The 18,732-nt window shown below is 37.2% G+C and overlaps 1 protein-coding gene across 4 annotated transcripts in view; it reads left to right on the top strand.

The window, feature by feature from the left end:
* PTPRK (protein tyrosine phosphatase receptor type K) overlaps positions 1 to 18,732 on the top strand; it is a 417,845-nt gene that overhangs the window by 126,822 nt on the left and 272,291 nt on the right. For all 4 annotated transcript variants that reach the window (XM_067293743.1, XM_067293745.1, XM_067293744.1 and 1 more), the window contains exon 3: positions 9,828 to 10,099. In XM_067293743.1, coding sequence (XP_067149844.1) covers positions 9,828 to 10,099 — 272 coding nt within the window. The remainder of the gene's footprint in view (positions 1 to 9,827; positions 10,100 to 18,732) is intronic.

Genomic DNA, 18,732 nt, shown 5'->3' on the forward strand with positions numbered 1-18,732 from the left:
AAGTGATCTTCTGCTAAGACTTCCCTATTAATTGAAAGAAGTTACTTTTAACTAAACTTATTTTGCTGTCAAGAAAAAATAACTTCATCTCTGTATGCATAGCAGTTTCAGCTTCCTCCCATGTCTTGAGTTGGCTCTGGGGCTGTTCCAGGAGTCAGCTTGTTTCACTCACCTGGAAGGAAAGAAATCAAACTTTGTTGTCCTTTTCCCTCGCCCTGTTCGGGGGCCTTTCTGCCCCCCGAAAGCGGGGTAGCTTTCTGTTGCGTTCAAAGGTTGATTTGGCTGATGCAAGGGTACAGTGAGCACAGGGGGGAGAGGAGACTGGGCATGCCTGTGTGCCAGGAGGAATAAGACCCTTGCGTTTCAGCGGCGGGGAGCTTTAGATCTCCTCAGCTGGCTTGGGCGAATTCTGGGTAAACCCATTTCTGTGTGCCTTAGGGAAGTTATTGTTTGAACCTCAATTTAAGGCAACATAATATAGCAAAGACCTACAAAAATGCCCAGCTTTCATGGTTTCTATATCACTGTCTGTCTTAGTGTCCTTTCAATGCTGTCAAGTTTCTCTTTAATTTCATTTCAGATAGATAATATCCAACAAAGGAAGTGGATTGATTTGATCTCTCTCTGCTTATAGCCTGGTCAATGAAGAAGAGTGTGGCTCTTTCATTAGCGTTTGAAAATCTAAATGCCCTGCAGCTTGAGGATCTGAGCGTTCAGTTCGTGTTTGGCAGTGGTGATAATATGGTGTCATCGTAGCGTGTAGTCCCATAGGCAGGTGCGCAATAGTGGACACTGGTTGTTTATCCTGAAATGCCTGACAAAAAATTGTGTGGAACAAAACCAATGCTTAAGGGAGGCATCCGGTTGTTCAATCAACTGTCATTGCTGATTTTATCCAGCTGTCATATTAGAGCAATTAATAGCAATGGCAAAACAAAACTTATTCCAGTTGTTTTCAGCACCTGTATTTCATATGGTGAAGTTGTTGTAGATGTCTGTGTGTGGTTCTAGGTGTGTGTGTGCCTTCACAGGGCCGAAGTTTTGCCAGGAGTTACAGAATGCCTTGGATATGGCAGTCAGCTGCTTTTCTGGGAATAGCTGCCCCTTAAACATCTTTCTCTTTGTCTGTAGGCTATGCAGGCATGAATGGCTCCTATTTATTTGATATCTCAATCAGATGACTTAGTGCTGAGTTGATATTATTCTAGAGTTGGAAGTTTCTTGGTGTTTATACTTAGAAAATGCACTTTCTTCCAGACGGATACCTGGACCAATGGATGCTGCTTCTTGTGCAACTAGATCAGCTATTTGGTGACGGAGAAGATAAAGAGCCACTGTGCCACTGTCCGTGGCATACTTATGGTTTTAAAACAGAATTTCAGACACCTCAGAACACCAGTTACTGTTACTTTCTTCCTAGCCACCTGTTCATGAATGCTGATTTTAAAAATTCATGACTGAGTGCCTTGCTTAACTCCCAAATAAGATGCAACTATACCACGTGCCTTTCAGTTACTTAGACACAGTTTGCTGTTCAGTAACGCTATTCATCCATAAGTTTGCTTGATACACCGTATCAAATATCATTTTCTGTAGGCTTAGTTGGAAGAGACTGTTCAGGGGAGCATGTCTTAAGATAAATGTTCTTTTGTACAGACACTGCAAGCTTCCATCACAAATTTCAGTTGCTGACATTTTTTCGACTCAGATTTTTGGAGTACTTAGAGCCTATGTATTTCTTAAAAACCCATCATAAGAAAAAGCAGGGTGAAAAGACTTAAATTATCATACCTCAAAAACTGATATCTGATCATGTTTTCTTTCTCTGCATCGGTACAAACAAATCCAGAGGAAGTTGGTTTTACGTGCAAGAAAACTAGGATTTCAGAAACTCCAGAAGCGTATATTTCTCATGCATATTTACATGTAAAATGTTGATAAGGGGAATGGAACTTTTGTAGCTGTTATAGCCATTAGGCTGAGGAATGATTTTTTCAGTCAAAACTTCATGAGTTTTGCTCTAAAGCAGTTCTGGGAAATAGGCTGACATACCTTTGAAGTGCTCCTCTTTTTATTTTTTTGATTAGCAAAAATTGTTCTTAGTGTGGTAATGGAGCAGACAAGCCCTTAGTGATGGTGGTATCATGCCGAAAGTTATTAGGTGGTAATACTGTTACAGAGCTGTGGTTTCTGTGATGCTAATTCTGCCACTAACATGGTGCTGCTTTGATTTACTTCGCCTGTCTTGGTCTTATTCTGGGTTGCCTGGGCACGCTATCTGCCTGTTGCTTTACCTCTGCGCTTGAGGAAATTGGGGGCATCCCAGTCATACGACCTTGCTGTAGAGAGTACTTTTGGCATGGTAAAGTACAGACTGGGGGACAGAACACCTTTTCTCATCGTATGAAATTGAAGTGCCCGTGCAGCAAGAATGATAAACTATTAGTCCATAAGACCGAGTTTCTGTATTTGAATTAGTACTCTCTGACTTTATGGTGTAATTTCATAACCTGTTTCAGTTTAGTTCTTTTAATAATTCTCGTTATATCTGGAAAGTAGGAAAAAAAGATGGGTCACATCTCCAAAAATCTTCCCTCTGTCTTCCCACCCAATTTTTTTTTTGTCTTTGCAGTAGTAAATTCAGACATTTAGTCTTGCTCTAACTTGTGTCTGAGCTGTGGAGAATTGGCAGTGAGCCATGTGGTGAAGTTGAAATCAGTAATCCTGATTTTTTCCCTTTCTTTTTTGACAGTTTATAAAGAAATTGAGACAAGGCTTCAACAATTTGAGTGCCGTGTAGGGAACAGTACACCAAGCAAGCAGAAGTGTGTGGAAAGATACCTCTGATTCATAAACATTTGAAGAAATTTTGGAGACTCTCTTATTGTTTCAATAGTAGTGTTATTGATGTAAACATTTTTAATGAAAGCAGCTGTCAGACACATCAGGATATAATGATATTGAATACTTTGAACAGGTTTCCAGGAATGTATTTTAAGTGGGTTTGGAGTGTCTTTAAAGTAATTTCTAGTAATACTCCTTCTGTGTTCCAATCAAAATTGTTTCCCAGTTAAATTGTTCACAAATTTTTATCAATGTCAGCTATTTGAATCTGAATATTAAGGCATGAAACCAAACTTTTGGGCCAGTGCATCAATATTAAAGAAGATAATATTGTCCGTAGCTTTTCTTCATAATTTTCTTTCATATTGCTTTTCTCTGTGGAGCAGATCATTCACTAAAAGAGTATTTTATTTTTTTTAATCCCAAGGAAGATTATCTGGAATACGTTTGCCTTATTCACTGGATTTTTTTAAAGTGTAAATATGTGTAAACAAAATGTGTGGGAAGTGTACATTTTCTGTGAATTAATGTAAAAGCTTATGAACTTTTCTGTTCAATCTGCTTTCAGCTGCAACCCTATTTCTGTATTTCAATGTCAGTTCACTGTCCATTGTCACTCGAAGGTTGCCTGATGCCTAACTGAGGACTATAATGTTATACAGTAGTTATTAAAAAATGAAATAAAAAGGTCACATAGTCCTGAGCCTTAGGAAAATGCACTTATGTATGTGCTTGACGTGAAGTAAATGAGATCTCTTCTTTTGACTCTATGGGGAAGACTTTTTTTACCTGATTTTTTGTTGTTGTTGTTGTTGTTGTTGTTGAATCTATTTAAGCTTCATATTACTCCCTATTATAGTGGAAATATATCACCTTTTTTCCATCAGCAGACTGCAAAGTTGAATCCAATTCTGTACCCATAAATCTAGTTGCATATGAAATTCCAAACTTTCTGACTATTATGTTCACCTGAAGGTGACATAACAATGTCATAATAACTGAATGAACACAACAGCAAGCAGAGGGGTTACCACAGAGTACCCTCTAAATGGAGATCATTTGATGGGTAGAACTTGTTCGGAGGGAAGAGGACTTACAGGAGTCAGAGAGAAGGCTGCTGAAAATTACAAGTTTCACACTTCACAAAGAAGCCTGCTTTTCAGGGAGCAAGACAGGGGGAGAAAATAATTTGGTCAGGAAACTGGTCTGCCACATTGGTACGTTACAGCAGGCATATTTTATTTAAGGATACTTTTTGGTCTTAGCCTGATTTCTTACCTGAAATTAACTGTTAGATGATAAGAAAGCTTGGTTTTCAGTGGGGGATAAAACTAAGGCTTTTCCCAATTAGTTACAGAATGAATTTATTCTGAAATAATCTGTGCTGGCCACTGAGCTAGGACACTGAGGTCAGTTGTTATCAAAGTAGATTAAACATAATGAAAGGAATGAGATATATACAGCTATATTTAATAATACGACTAAGAAATAGTCCGATATGCCTCATTCCTTGTCTGCACAGATGCCTTTTAGAGAGTTAATGATTAAGGTTTAAATGGTATGCTGAACATGCATCAAAATCTCCCTGCAACTCAGACGCTAGAGTTAAATTCTTGGCATGAGCTCACCAAAGATTGCAGAGGCACTGTTATTTAACTATTTCATAAGTTGATGCTTCTCTTCCATGCAGGAGAGAATTGTATTGACCTTTCTGCTGTTATTACATCAGTAATATTAGGGGCTATTAACTGGCAAATAAATTGGAGGGACTTCAGAGAAGAAAAGCAAAAAGGAGAGGGTAGAGTTTGATACGGAGAAATACAAAAATATGTATAAACAGGAAAAATAAGACAAAGTTTGGGGTGCGAAAGAAAACTTTCTGTACACATTTTAAAGAATGTAAACTCTATGGATGGAGAAGACTCTTGGGAATTACTGAAAGGAGAGTGAAGCAACATAAATGTCAGGCTATATATTGTGAGGAAAATTTTACTGATGAGTCATGATAAATTTTCTAATCGTTCTACTGTCAGAGTAGCTCAAGTCTTCTCTCTTGGGCATTGTGAGAAGAGGCAGAGAAAGGAACAAGTAGGAGCAATGGCTCATTGCCCAGGTGTAAATGATGACTTTGGATATTTTTCACCTCTAATTTCTTACAGCATCATCCAAAGATGAAATCCTTCTTTGTAGGAGATGGATTCTGACTTGTAGGAAGGAAAAAATGAACTTGATTTTTCATGTCAAGTTTCTGTGCCTTCAGTGTGCAAAATATTTTTTGGTGGTGTTTTGATTTTTAGTGAGGCAACTCACTTGCATTGACTTGCTTCTTGTAAAATCCTAGTGGAAATAGAGCACAAGTCAGCTGGTATTTGGTCATGTGTGGGCCCCTCTCCCCCTTCTTGTCTGTAAGGGATATATGTGTATATAGTGTTTTACTTCTGCTTGTGCTTGACCTGATAGGGCAACATGATGGTAAAAATCACAGAGCATGTCTTCATTGGGGTTTAAGAAAATAGGTATTATATGCAGTGCCTAACTGAAGTTATATAGCAGTAGCTAACTGCTAATGTTTACCTTTTCGGCAATGAAGACAGTCAAATTTCTTTAATGAAAATGTTTTATATTCTAAATATTTAGCTCTAACAGCTGCCCTAAATTCTCACTGAGAATCTCAAGTAGTGTTTGTTTAATCCTAGGGATTAATAAGCATGTGAACATCTCCCTTGCTTGTACTTAGCATTTCTGCCAAGTTCAATAATGTCTCTTGCATAACTTTTGATTCTGCTGTCCTCTCATTATTTCTGTTTTAATGTTAAATATCTGGGTAATCGTTCCCTGTTGTTTAAAGTGGCCTTCTGAAGTATGCTTACCACCTCTTGCTCTTGTACCTTGCCAATACTACTGCTAAAAATATTCCAAGTTGTTGATTAGCTCTGCAAAGTGGCCTGTTGGCTGTATTGTCATCCCTTTATTAAATACAGTTATTCATTGAAAGCTTTTGACTTGGTGGTAATATATTATTGTGGACTTGTTTCCTGTGCATATGATTTCATATGCAGTTATGTCTATATTTCATAATTCCTATATAAATGTAAATGTTATCTGCCAATTTGCATGGTCAGCTGAGCATTACATTGCAATTCTGCTGTACTGAGAACAGGTCATATGTTTGCCTGACTTCACCTGGGATTTCTGCATGCTCATATCTGCGTGTACACTTGAGTGTAGATTATCTTTGAAAATCTTTTTCTTAATATTCCATATTTTGACATTTATTTGGGTAGTGTTGTAAATGACTTTCTATCTCATGTCAACAGAATTCTCATATTCTGTAGTTAATTATTTAAAATTTTAAGAAAAATCTTGTGGTACTGTTTTCATTTAGGCCTTTTACTTCATGTCTAATAATGTTTATGAAAAACATGGGGTGTTTTGGTATGTAAAAGGGGAATTTGGCTGTAATTCTGTGAGTGCTTCTTTTCATAGGCATGTATGATTCATTTTTTTTAGTTGAGCCATACATATGAATAAAGCTTAGAAAAGCCTTAACAAACCATACTGTGATCTGTCCTCCAGTGTGTGGCTTTATAAAAGCCCTGCCTGGTATTAGGCAATAACTTCCAAAATTTATAATTTTATAGTTTGTTCTCATAAATGCTATGCTACCTGATTTTTCACTAGACTTCTAATTATAAAACTTTTGTTTGGAACACTATTATTTCTATAATTTCTATTTTTCAGGTTAATGTGGCCTCTTTTATTTTAATGCATTTCATGGGAATTTGTATTACATACATCTTACTACTATATACTACTTGTAATGCTAAAGGCAATGTTTAAAAAAAAAAAATCTGAGAAGAATATTTAGGACTTAAGTTTTGCCATAGACTTAATAGAGTAATGTATTACAGGCATGTATAGTGGGGGATAAAAAAAACCCTTTCACTCTCATTTTAATACATAACATGCCTTTACAGAACCCCCCCCCCCCCCACCTTTCTTATAAAAGGTGAAAGAAGATATTTTCTGTGTTTTCCAAAGATATAAATTTGATGTATAGTTTACTTTGGCATTGGTTTCTGATTTTCTTGGAGTAGGCAGAGGGCTGCGGAAGGAGTGAGGTTGTGCACATTCATGGGATATAGCCTTTAAGAAGTTTGAAAAGGGGGGAGAGGGGAAGTAGCTTGCAAAATGCTGAACAGATGCTTTGGCTTTGTGACAAATGGTTTATGAATGCTGTCTAGAGCATTTCATGAAATGCTGTAGGACTAACATATGTAGATAGATATATGCAAATTTACTCTTAAGTATTTTTAAATACTGAAAAATGAGGTTGAAAAAGTAGGGTACTATTAAACGTGTTGATGTGCTGAAAAATGTATGTTGTTAGAGCTTCCAAAGGCTATGGCAGATTATCTTAGTATAGGAGCAAGATCTCAAAATATTTTTGGTTTATTTATTGTTGTTTGATTTGTGATTTTTTTTTCTCCTAATAGTTTTATCTCAAGATGTATTGAAAGAAACAAACATTCAAAAATTCTGCCAAATACAATTCTTCCGTTCTACTCCTTTCTTCCCCCACCTGGCCCCCTCCAGAATAAGTTAGAGGGTTTATCTGCTTCCCAGGCCTAGCTTTAAAAATGTTATGATAAATATATATTTTGTTTAGGGAAAAATCATTGCTTTTGGTCTGTAGCTTAAAAGGATTTGCAAGGTAAATGTAATAAAGGCTAAAGGGAAGTGTAGATGGCCAAAGTGCTCTTGTTGTGGAAAGCAGTCTTTGTAACTTTTCACTGAGCCTTTTCTAACTCTCATGTAGAAAATAAAAATTGCCAACATGCAACTTACCCCACCTCAAATGTACAGTGTTTATTGTCAAAATTATGAAAATGATATTTTGTATTGTGCTAATCAGGTGCTTATGCTGGAGACTACAAACAAGTTATAACTAAGTTTATTCTAGAGTCAAGAGTCATAATAGCTGCACGCCAGCGTATGTGGTTTAGAAATACTTTTTTGAACAGCTGATGTGCAATTGTCAGTTGATTTTAGACCATAATCATTAAAGGGTCCTAATGACAACAAACCTAAACAGCGTAATACAGTTCTTTTGTGTCTTTGTAAATGAATATTAATGATGAAGAGATGGTGATTAGTAACTTGTATAATGCTAGATTCTCTATTAAAAAAAAATCCAATAATGGTTTCTGTATGGCTATCTAAATATTAACTAAGTGCTTACGTTGTATAGTAGTTTTCTTTAAACTCTTTTTATTTCATGATTAATATGAAGAAAAGATGCCAGCACTGTACTTCTGTACAAACTGGTTTCATTCTATAGTATTGCCTGCTCTCTCCTCTGCTAGAAATTTTTTAGCGCAGCATTGCTTTACAGGCCAGTAACTTGGTGCGTCACATAGATGACTTAAACATAGGTAGACTTGTGGGGTTTTTTTATATATATATTTAAAAAATATATATAATTCCATGTACTGAAATGTTCATCTTTTTTTGAACAACACTTGTCAATAATCTTGGCTACCAGTACCTCAAATGTATTTTGAAATGGTTAGTACAACTGTTTAGGATGTTGTCTTGTTTAGAACACAAGATTTCCTTGTTGCATAGAAATCAAAAGATGAAATTCCATGTGCATAAAAGTAATAAATCATACAAATACACACGTCAAGGTGTTCCATCAATAATATGCTCATTCATGCACATATTCTCAGGACTACTGTAGGACTACTCATTTGGACAAGTGCCCACAAATGTGGTGGTTTTTTTTTTTTTTTAATTCAACTGTTGAACTTTCAGTTGGATTTCTGTTGTTTTGATGGATTTCATCAGCTGCATGTCACAGGAAGAAGGGTTCTATGCAACTGTGCTCTTTAAGCCTGGAAGTTGAAGCAAAACCTGTCAATATGAAGCTCTGGAGTCATTAGGCAAGAGAGAATATAAATCTGGGTTAGGAAATTTTCCGGTGGCCAAGATTAAGATTCTGTACTGTGCTGGATTTTATGTTGGCTGGCTGTAAAGTTTCACCTGATGCTGGGTGTTCTTGGTGCTTTCATTGGCTGTGCTGATAACAGGGTGCTGCTGCTCTCAAAGTGAAGCTGGCCTGGGGGTAGGAGACACTAAAATAGGCAGGCAGTCCTCTCTCTGTTGTCCATTCTACAGAACGGCAAGACAAACTGTTTTAGCATTATGTCCTCTACCACCTTTTCTGACTTCTGATTTTCATGTTCTGCTAGACATGCTCAGCCTTTTCTGTCTTCTATATACTTGTAAAATAAATTTACAAGATGGGGCCCTTTCCAGCAATAGAAACCTCTGTTATCCCCTTCTCTTCCCTCAAACCCATTGGCAAGTGGAGCAGCAAACCCAACTTTTCAGGACTTCTAATATGGCTCACACCAAGTGAGTTCTTTGTTTCTATTGCTTGCATAGTAAAATTCAAGTCTGCTTCTTGTTCTGTGTAATGTGGAGCAAGGTCTTGTAAAGCAGTACTGAGAAATATGGATCGTTATTTGTCATTTAGAGGACACTGGTGGAGCCAGATAGGAGATTTTTGGCCTCAGTGTCCTTAGAATAATGCTGATTTCATGCTCCTGACATTGCATTTACTCAGTCCCTCTGTGGTCTTATTCCCAATTAACCTGATGCTAAGATAGGAGCGAGAAATGTTTGTAGGTAGAAGGAGAGAGGTCTTCAGAGAGATGTGATATCTTGTGTGTATATCACTATTCTGTATATATCATCTCCCGTAATATCACTTCAGTGACATTGTGGGCATTTTATAGCCTGCTGGATTTCTTGCTACTTCTGTATTTTCTGCACTTTTGAATTTTATCTGAGAATTTGGAATATGAAGTTCATCAAACCCACATATTCCATCCTTTTTACAGTGAACAGTCTATTGCCTGGCATTTATCTGCGTCCTTACTACTGTTTCGTTGTTTTTCTTCCCCTCCCCTCTTTAGGATCATACATGATCGTGATTTCCTCAGACCATGACCCTGGAGAAAAGACTCGACTCCAGCTTCCTACAATGAAGGAAAATGATACTCACTGTATCGATTTCAGCTACCTTTTGTATAGCAAAAATGGAGCAAACCCAGGAACGCTGAACATTCTCGTCCGAGTGAACAAAGGGCCGCTGGCTAATCCCATCTGGAACGTCACTGGCTCCACTGGCAAAGACTGGCTTCGAGCAGAGCTGGCTGTCAGCACTTTCTGGCCAAATGAGTATCAGGTAAGCCTGTAATAATTCTCACCCCTTTATAAGGTCAACAGCTAGGTCTTACACACTTGTTTGCATTCGTGTTGGTCTCTTCTTTTAGAATATTTTTCTGATGCCCTTAAAAAAATGACTCTGTTCTGTTCAGAACAAATACTTACTTGGGAATGGGCATTTTTGGAACGATGCAGTTGTTCAAAGATATCTGCTATCATATAATAAAAAAAGTGACCAGGAAAAGAGCCTTATTAAAAGAAATGGTAAGGTTGTGGTACAGGAGGATCAAAAATGATAAACTCCAAGAAATAAATTGTTTCTGCAACTGTAATTTGTATCTGTCTTCCTTTCTCTTTTGGATATGCCTGTGTTACTATATCTAATTACATGACCGTACCACATGACATTTGCTTCATTTGCTGTGCAGGAGGAATGGTGCTCACCTAATGAGCAGCTGCTCAGGATGTGTTTTTTTTCGTGTTTGTTCACTATGGGACAAAACCACCTGCAGCGTAGGACTGTTGTTTAGTGAGCAAAATTGTCTTGTTATTACTAGATGTTGTTATTTGATTTGTTTGATTAACCTGAGAAAGTACCTGCAGCTGTTTCACTCAGTGGGTATTTGATGTGAAGGATGAATCTCATAGCCAGGCGTTTCTGTCCTGGTGTGTAAGGAGGGGAAGAGTTGTATTGGATGCGCTAATATAAGCTGGTAAATCATGAGGTGTTATCTCATAATTGTATGGAGCGTTTACGGGCCTGCGTCTAAGCATGATTCAGGTCATTAGTGCTCTTGCAAACAGCTTGGATGTCTGGACTGATTCTCAAATGAAGCAAAATGGCCTCTTTACTAAAGGTTTTCTTGAATAGGGGTGTTGTAGGAATGTTTCTTAAAATACCTGGTCTAAGGTTCTTCACAGTTGCCCACTATCAAAATAATCTCTGTGAGAAACTAACATGAGTGCACTTGCTAGCAATCTTACTTATAAGGTAAAACCTGTTACTTTTTAGCATTTTAAAATTTTTCTTCAGTTTTCGTTTCCCTGTTTTTTAATATTTTTATTTATAAAGGAATTTAAATTCCCAGTGACATTGAAACTGTGAAATTTGATTTAAAGATCTGAAACCGGATTTCATAAAAATTCCTTCTGAGGAGGTGTTTTATTAACCCTTTGCCATTACTAGAAAGTAGCTTTTGGTGTGCTAAAAAAAGAAAAGAATCTGGTGCCTCTCATAGCAGTCTAGTAGTAATCATGTATAGCAATATTATGTGCAGTAAATCAGGTTTCTGCTGACAGATGGTCAGGCTGGACAATGAGATTGGTGGTTGGGGCCTTATCTTAGGAACATGGCCATTTTTCACTTACGTTACAGACTTCGCATTATCTCTCTACAGGCTGTGCTTAAGCTTGTCCTTTTCCTTGCTCAGTCATCCAGTGGAATATTAAAATCATGTGTAATACAGTTTATTTTTTTAAATTAGGAACAAATCTGGAGTACAGCTGGATTCCTGTTGGTGCAAACTGCCATGATTTGTGTACAACTTGCAATTGTTTTTATAAACAGGAGGGAAAGTATGCATGCTGTTTGTGCACGGCTGCGTGTTTGCTCAGTCAGCGTTGATATTTTTGTGGTCCTCAAAGGTGGTTTTTGAGTTAACATAGGTCTTTGTGTGTGTGGGGTGCACTTTTTTTTTTTTTTTTTTTTCTTCCTCAGTGTTAGTTTTGAGTTACTCTGCAGTGTGGAAGTCTTCATTTTTCTTACAGGCGTTCTTTGTTACAGAGCTTTAGCTTGTAGCTTTGTCACTTGTCGATCTACCTCTTGGTCTGTGCAAGCAGTGAAGGAAAATATGCAACAATTTTTAAAACAAGGTAGAAGATGTTCTTGTACTAAAACTGAAATGGGATCCCTGCCCACACAAGTGAGGTCATTTTTGCTAGAGATCACTGAGGAGCAGAACTGTTTACATATGCTTTGTTAATCAGGTCAGCTTCAATATGATGTCCTTCATTTTTAAGTGAGGGAAGAGCGCAGAGATTACAGGGGGTGACTGACACAGGCTATGTTCTAAGGAAGTCCCCTATGGCAAGTTGGAGGTCAGCAGGATGGTTGTGTTAATAATGTTAATATGGGGCTGCCCCTAGGTTAATTAGCTCCTAGAAAGCTTCTCTGCGCTGTGCTGTGCTGGTCCAGCTTGTTGCTTCCTGTCCAAAACTAGCACTGTGTTTTTGCATGTCACTCTATTCCCATGTATAGATACAGTTTATGCATTTCTGGATGGAGTGAATATTTCTTCTTACTTACAGGAATATTTTTAAAATAATCCATTTACTTGCCTGCCTTTATATTTGTATACTCAAGAGAACTATATTCTCTTGAGTGATCTTTTCTGGCAAAATATGGTAATGTTTATTATGATAGCTTTAGTGGATTGACCTGAACTTTCATTTAACTTTGTAACCTGTGTCTGACAGTAGATAGCAGTGGAAGCTTATAGAAGAGTTCATGAATGGGCCAAACTCACAGTGATGCTTCCCAGAATATACTTCCAGGCTGGAGCCAATTTGTGGTCAAGAAATTTCAGCTCAAGAGCTGAGGGTAGTGCCTTTGTATACTTTACTTCTGTTTTAGTCCAGTTGCTTTTTTTGCACTGGTATAAGCTTTGGGTAGCTGCAGTGTATGTGACGTGAAAGTCTACATGTTAACTACACATTCAGCCTGTTCCTGTGGGTTTCTCCAGCACGGGGCCTGTAATTCTTCTGTTGTCATATTTTGTACTCGGGAAGTTCCTGCAGTCCCATAATGATACGATCTGTCTTCTCTCTCCTGCTAGCAGGGCATCTGCATCTTTTATCTGTTTGTTTAACATGTGGATGAACTGTCTAGGAAAAGTGTTTAGTTAGAGAATCCCTTGGGATTGAAGACATGATCTGATTTTGATCCTTATTAGTTCTGGGATCTTATTTTATCATTCTATTGGAAATATGCCACCTTTGACATGCCCGAAGTCTACTTTAAAGGAAAAATATTTTGGTATTTTTATTGTTTAAACTTTGTGTGGGAGTTTTGTCTCTCTTTCTTGTCTATGTTCATTGCTACTGTAACTAATTAGGTTATTTTAGTGAAGATGTTTATTCCTTTCTGAATTCATTGTTTTGTCTAGTGCTTCTGTTCATTTCCCCAAGTTCTCTCCTGCTTTGTACAGTAAGAATTGTCCAACTGCTGAGGACTGTCTCTGCTGCTTCTGTCACAGTCATTTTCCAATTTGGGGCTCCCCTCCCCTTTCTTTTTTTTCTTTTTCTTTAATTGAAGACTATTTTCCAGAAGTTCCTCATTCCTTCTTTGGTGTGGGTGGATGGGTGGGTGGGTGTGTTTTTCTTTCCCTGAGCAAATTCGTTTTGCTCCCACGGGGTCACATAGTTCTGAAATCCTTGGTAAATCTCCACCTATGAAGTCCACTTTGCAATGTGAGCCATGGACTTTGGGGTTTTAGTTTTATATTACATCTTTCTGGTTTGTATAACTTTTGATCAGAAATTGGTATAGAAAACTTAACTTGGAACCACAAATATCAAACTTGTTAAAAGTGAATTATTTGTTTTCTTTATGCATCTTTAAAACTTAATTATACAAGAATGTTGCTCTATAATTTCATTAAGAGACTGGCTAAGATATGTGCTTGATAGGAGTGATGGTTACGCTTGGAAGTGTAACCTACTAACAAACTAAAGATACCAAAATGCTCTAAGTAGAAATTCTTTCATGAGTTCAGGAAGTCTAATGATGCATTACCATTAATAAAGTGCAGGAACACTCTAGAAAGCTAAGTGATCTCATTGCTGAATTGTGAATCCTGATTTGGATAATGAATCTGTCCTTTATTTTAATATTGATAATTTATAGGATTTATGAAATTTTAAATAGCTTAGAGATCTTGGAGAGTTATTTTCCATTATGATCTTAAAAGGTCTTGAAACTATAATAGGTTTATAACAAGAGGTTGGCAAATTGTTTGAAGATTCACTAATGGTATACACATTTGGGCCAAATGGCAGATAAGGGAAGAAACAAATTTCCTGTGAAATATGAAAACTGGTTGCCTTTTTGGATATAGTAGAATCAGATCACTTAGTTTGTTCCACACTTGCAGAGATATGAGGCTATGAACAAGTTGCACGTGGAAAAGATTGGGAAAGCAGGGAACTTCATTTGATTTGGTCAGCTGGTGCAACCAAAGAAGGGAAAGCAATGAGTGAAATGCTAGTAGAAAGTAAAGAACAACATGCTGCCTGTGCAAACTGTAGAGAACAGTTTTGTATGCTAACTAGAAAGAATTCACAATATTTACAAACCTACCAAAAAAGAAAAAGAAAAAATCAAGCTAACTCCTCCCCCCCACCCCCAAACTCCCACTTCCTATGTATAAGATAGAGGCTGCACAGAATGAAGAACTAACCTTGAAATATGTGGCATAAAGAAAGTCTGAAGAAAAACCAAAGCATTCAAAAGAATTAATATTTTCAAAGAATTTTATTGAAAATATTAATATTGGGATACAGAAAGTGACTTAATATATTACCAAAAGATACTGCATGAATAAAACATGTAGATAAGGTAATTTTGTTGACTTAATGGATAAGAATTGAACATAAAGTCTTATGCTTGACGTTTTTAAGAGACTCTTACAGGTAGCCAATCAGTTTAAAGTTAGAACTTGCCCTAAGTCTTGGACGTTAAGTTGTGTGAAAGTCGAAGTCTTGTTGTGGGAACCTCAGCACAAACAAGGGTTCACTGCCAGAGGAGTCAGAGCTGTAGGTATGTGTGAGGGAAATGCTCAAGTAGGCTAAGTTTCTTCGGCCTGCAAAAAGACACAGTTCAGGGGAATATGGTAAAGGTGTGCAAAACCCATGGTTGGCCTGAAGAGGAGGGATAGGAATTCACTGTTGACATCCTCTTCCAACACAAGAATTTGGAACCAGAAAATGAGGCTGATGGTGACCAGACTGAAAAGAAACAACAGGAGGTGGCTCATGCAGGAGGAGGTAGGCGTGCAAAAGCCTGCATCAGAAGTGGCAGTTGTGAATGCCAGAAGAGTATATGGGTTCAAGGAGACACTGGGCAAGTTTTTGGAAGAGATCTGTTGGAAATCAGTGACTAGTCAGACAAGCACAGGAGGTCCCTTTGAGCTGAAAGGCGTAGCTGGAGATGTGAAGACTGCTTTGGGGGATGAGAAAGTATTGTGTATTTGCCCTGTTCTTACCTTTCCACAGGGTTTTTCTTATGACCACTGTTAAAGAGAGGATATTGGGCTAAGTAGGTCTTTGGCCTGAACTGCTAAGCCATTAAGTTTAATTCAGAGGGAGAGGGTGGTGGTGCTTGAGGGGTCTGTGTGTGTCTCTAATCACTAATAAGAATCTGCATTACCATTTAGCAAGTGGATGCTTTCTTAATTTGTCTCCATTTTCCTAGGCAGAATAGATGTCCTTTTTATTTTCTGTAGTTACCTAAACCAGTCTGATCTTATTCTGTGAAAGTTTTTGTTCTGGCTGTGAAAATAAAAAATAATTTCTTCTGCCATGACCAGTCCCATGCCCGTTTTTTTTGGCCCTTTTCTCCCCCTGTGTTATTGCCTTTCAATCTAACCTGGACTAACAGACTTTCATTAAAGAAGGCTTAATTTGTAAATTCTAATTAAAAAGTCTACAACAGTCTATCAGCATTACAACATATTCTCTGCCATTCTCCGATTTATTCTTGAGATAGAGTTAGTCTTTTTACTTTTGTTTTATAAAAAAGGCCCTCATCCAGTGGTGTTTTTGTCCATGACTTGGGATTCTAGATATTACTAAAGATTTATAGTGTGCCAGCTGAACAGTGTTTTAAAATGAATCAGCAAAAGCTGTGCTGTTATTTTGAAGTAAGATTGGCTCAATTAACAGGGCTTTTGCAAGAGTAGATTAGAATTTAAAATTGAAATTCTGAAATCATTGTGATGGACACCATCAAATATCTGTATTGACTAGGTTTCACTCTTGAGAAATCTTTTGGAAAGTTTTCATGGGGAAGCGAAAGTACTAATCTGAGAGGCAGTCAGATGGAAAATAATCTCTCAGTAGGAATGCCTTAATGAGCAAGCGTTAGATAAAGATACAGGCATAGCAATCGGAGAAAAGGGAAAAGTCAGCTTTGTTGGCATAAGTAAAAAGAGTTCCATTTAAGATGATGGATGATAGATTAACTGAGCTTGCACTACCAGAGCCATAGGTGGGAGGAGAAAACCAAGGTATTAAGGTATGAAGAAATTCCTCAAATATGTGTTTTATCTTTTCCCTTGACTGTTGACTTGTATCCAGACCTTTAAATTTAGACGTTGGTGTATTCCTTTAAGGATTTTATACATTGTCTCTTTTATAATTTCTAGAAACAATGTTTATTAAGCCATGCCAGCACCAATATCAATTATATAAAATACCATGCATTGCATTTGGGACTTCTATTTACTTTCACTTGTATTTGAATTTGTGGGGGAACTGTTTTTGAGACACGCAAGTTACATAGTTTGGTCATATTTGTACAGGCTTTTCACCTTCCACTTTTAGGACCATTAGAATGACTCTGAGCACAGGTTACCTCATTCATAAATTCGCCTCATGTGAATCTGTACCATGATGGTTTCTTCCTGTTTCTAAGTATTCTAACAAATAGAAGATTAATGAGAACTGTTGTTTTGGTGAATGGCTAGAATTTTTTCTAGCAGAGGTTAAAAGAATGGCTTAGTAAAATGAGATTGTTGATCCATGAAAGCTGGTCAACTTTTTAAGTAAAGAAAACAGTGTTAATATTTATTAATCTGAGACAGATAGCTTTTGTTCTTAAACCTGCAGCTGCTTGTTTGATAAGTAGTGGAAGTCAGTGAAATGCTTCTTACACAGGTGCATCATTTTCTAGTGTTCCTTCTTTCATAATTCCATTGAGAATACTTCTTGGCTCTTAAGAGTTTAAGATGACTGGCTATAACTTATTTTCTTCCTAGTTCATCAATACACTATGAAATGGCTTATGAATCTGTTTTTTTCTTAACTGTTGAAGTTTTCATCAGTTAAAGGCATGTTTAACTATCTTAGCATTTTATCACTACTGTAATAATAGTGCAAAATTGGACCCCTTTAGAATTATAACCCAATATGAACAAAGTTACTTTTTTCTCAGAAATGCTTTGTAAACCACTAAGTGTTTTCCTGACTGTTACTTGCTAGATAATACTTAATCAAAAGACTTTTTTTCTTTACACAGTTTATTGAAGGATTGCTCCAAAAAATGCGTTTTGTAATGAACTTTCTTGCTACTTCTCAAAGGCTTGTTAATACAAACAAAGCATCTTCTTATTTAAGTGTTAGGATACACATAAAAGTGTGCCAGCATATCCATCATATTTCTGTCTTGCTTCTTATGAGTTGTTTATCAATTTGGTGAGGACAAAGTAAGATTACGTTCCAGCAGAGTGATTACCAGCAACATTTTAATAATTTAGTTCTGTAGTTCACAGAGCACTTGCAGCTCTCAAAGGACTTTTAAAAATAAAGTCAGTCTCCTTATAGTCTTCAAACTGGAGAATTCGAGTGCACAGAGTCAAAGCGAACATTGCCCAGACAAGCACAGCCACGACTGTGGGATGCTGGTCTCCGGGTTTGCAGTTGCACCATAAACGTTGCAGATGTCATGAAAGCCCTTTCTAAGTTGTCTTTTCTTAGAATTTACAGTGCTGGTTTTGACTGTTCAGGTCTGTGGTGTAATTTCAGATATATCTGTTTTGCTGGCTAGCCACGATGTGTTTTATTTCATCCTGGGATACCTGACTGGTGAGCATAGGATGGAGCTGAGTGATAGTAGCTGATGCTGGCAGAGGAGAGAAGAACTGGTGGTGGTATATGATCTCCTCCCCTCCCTCCCCCCCCCCCCTTTTTTTTCTTTTTAGGAATGTTTTTAGTTATCAGCATGTAAGAACTTATAAATTGTCATATGAAGATGTAAATAGTAAGTTTCCTAGCTTGGTGGGTTTAATTTGCTTAGCCTATTTTGGAGATACCTAATTTGCTTTTGGGCATGCTACATTGAATAAGGGAAAAATATGAGAATTCTGTATCAAAGAAATTTTACAATTAAAAATAGAAAAACAGAGAATGTTGTTTAGCAAATGAAAACCATCAAACTTGCCTAAATCTATGCTCCAAAATGTACTTCTCCAACATAAGCAAAGAAGGCCCTGTCTCCACAATGTGCTGAAAATTCCACTTCAGTAGGCAGAAAAAGAAATGAGTTTAGTCTTCTTGCTTTTTGCAAGCTAAGGAGTCTGAACAATAGTTTACGTTGCTCTGTCCTTAGTCCTGTGCTGAAGAAAGAATGAACATACAGCATTTTAAAGCCAAAGTTACTGTATGTCTGAAAAAGACAATTTTAGCAACTTAGCTCTTCACAAAATAGCACACTTACTGAAGTTTACTTCTTCCCTTTTCTTTTTCCTTCTTTGAGCTTTTCAGTGTTGTCTTTTCCACTGCTTTGCTTTCTGTTATATTATAGTTTGTGGATAGCTTTCTTTTGTTGCACTGTGCTCTGGCTTTCTTCTGCTAAATATATCATCTGAACTTCTTAAA

The sequence above is a fragment of the Apteryx mantelli genome, chromosome 3 (genome assembly GCF_036417845.1).
Source record: "Apteryx mantelli isolate bAptMan1 chromosome 3, bAptMan1.hap1, whole genome shotgun sequence".
Classification (NCBI taxonomy): Eukaryota; Metazoa; Chordata; class Aves; order Apterygiformes; family Apterygidae; genus Apteryx; species Apteryx mantelli.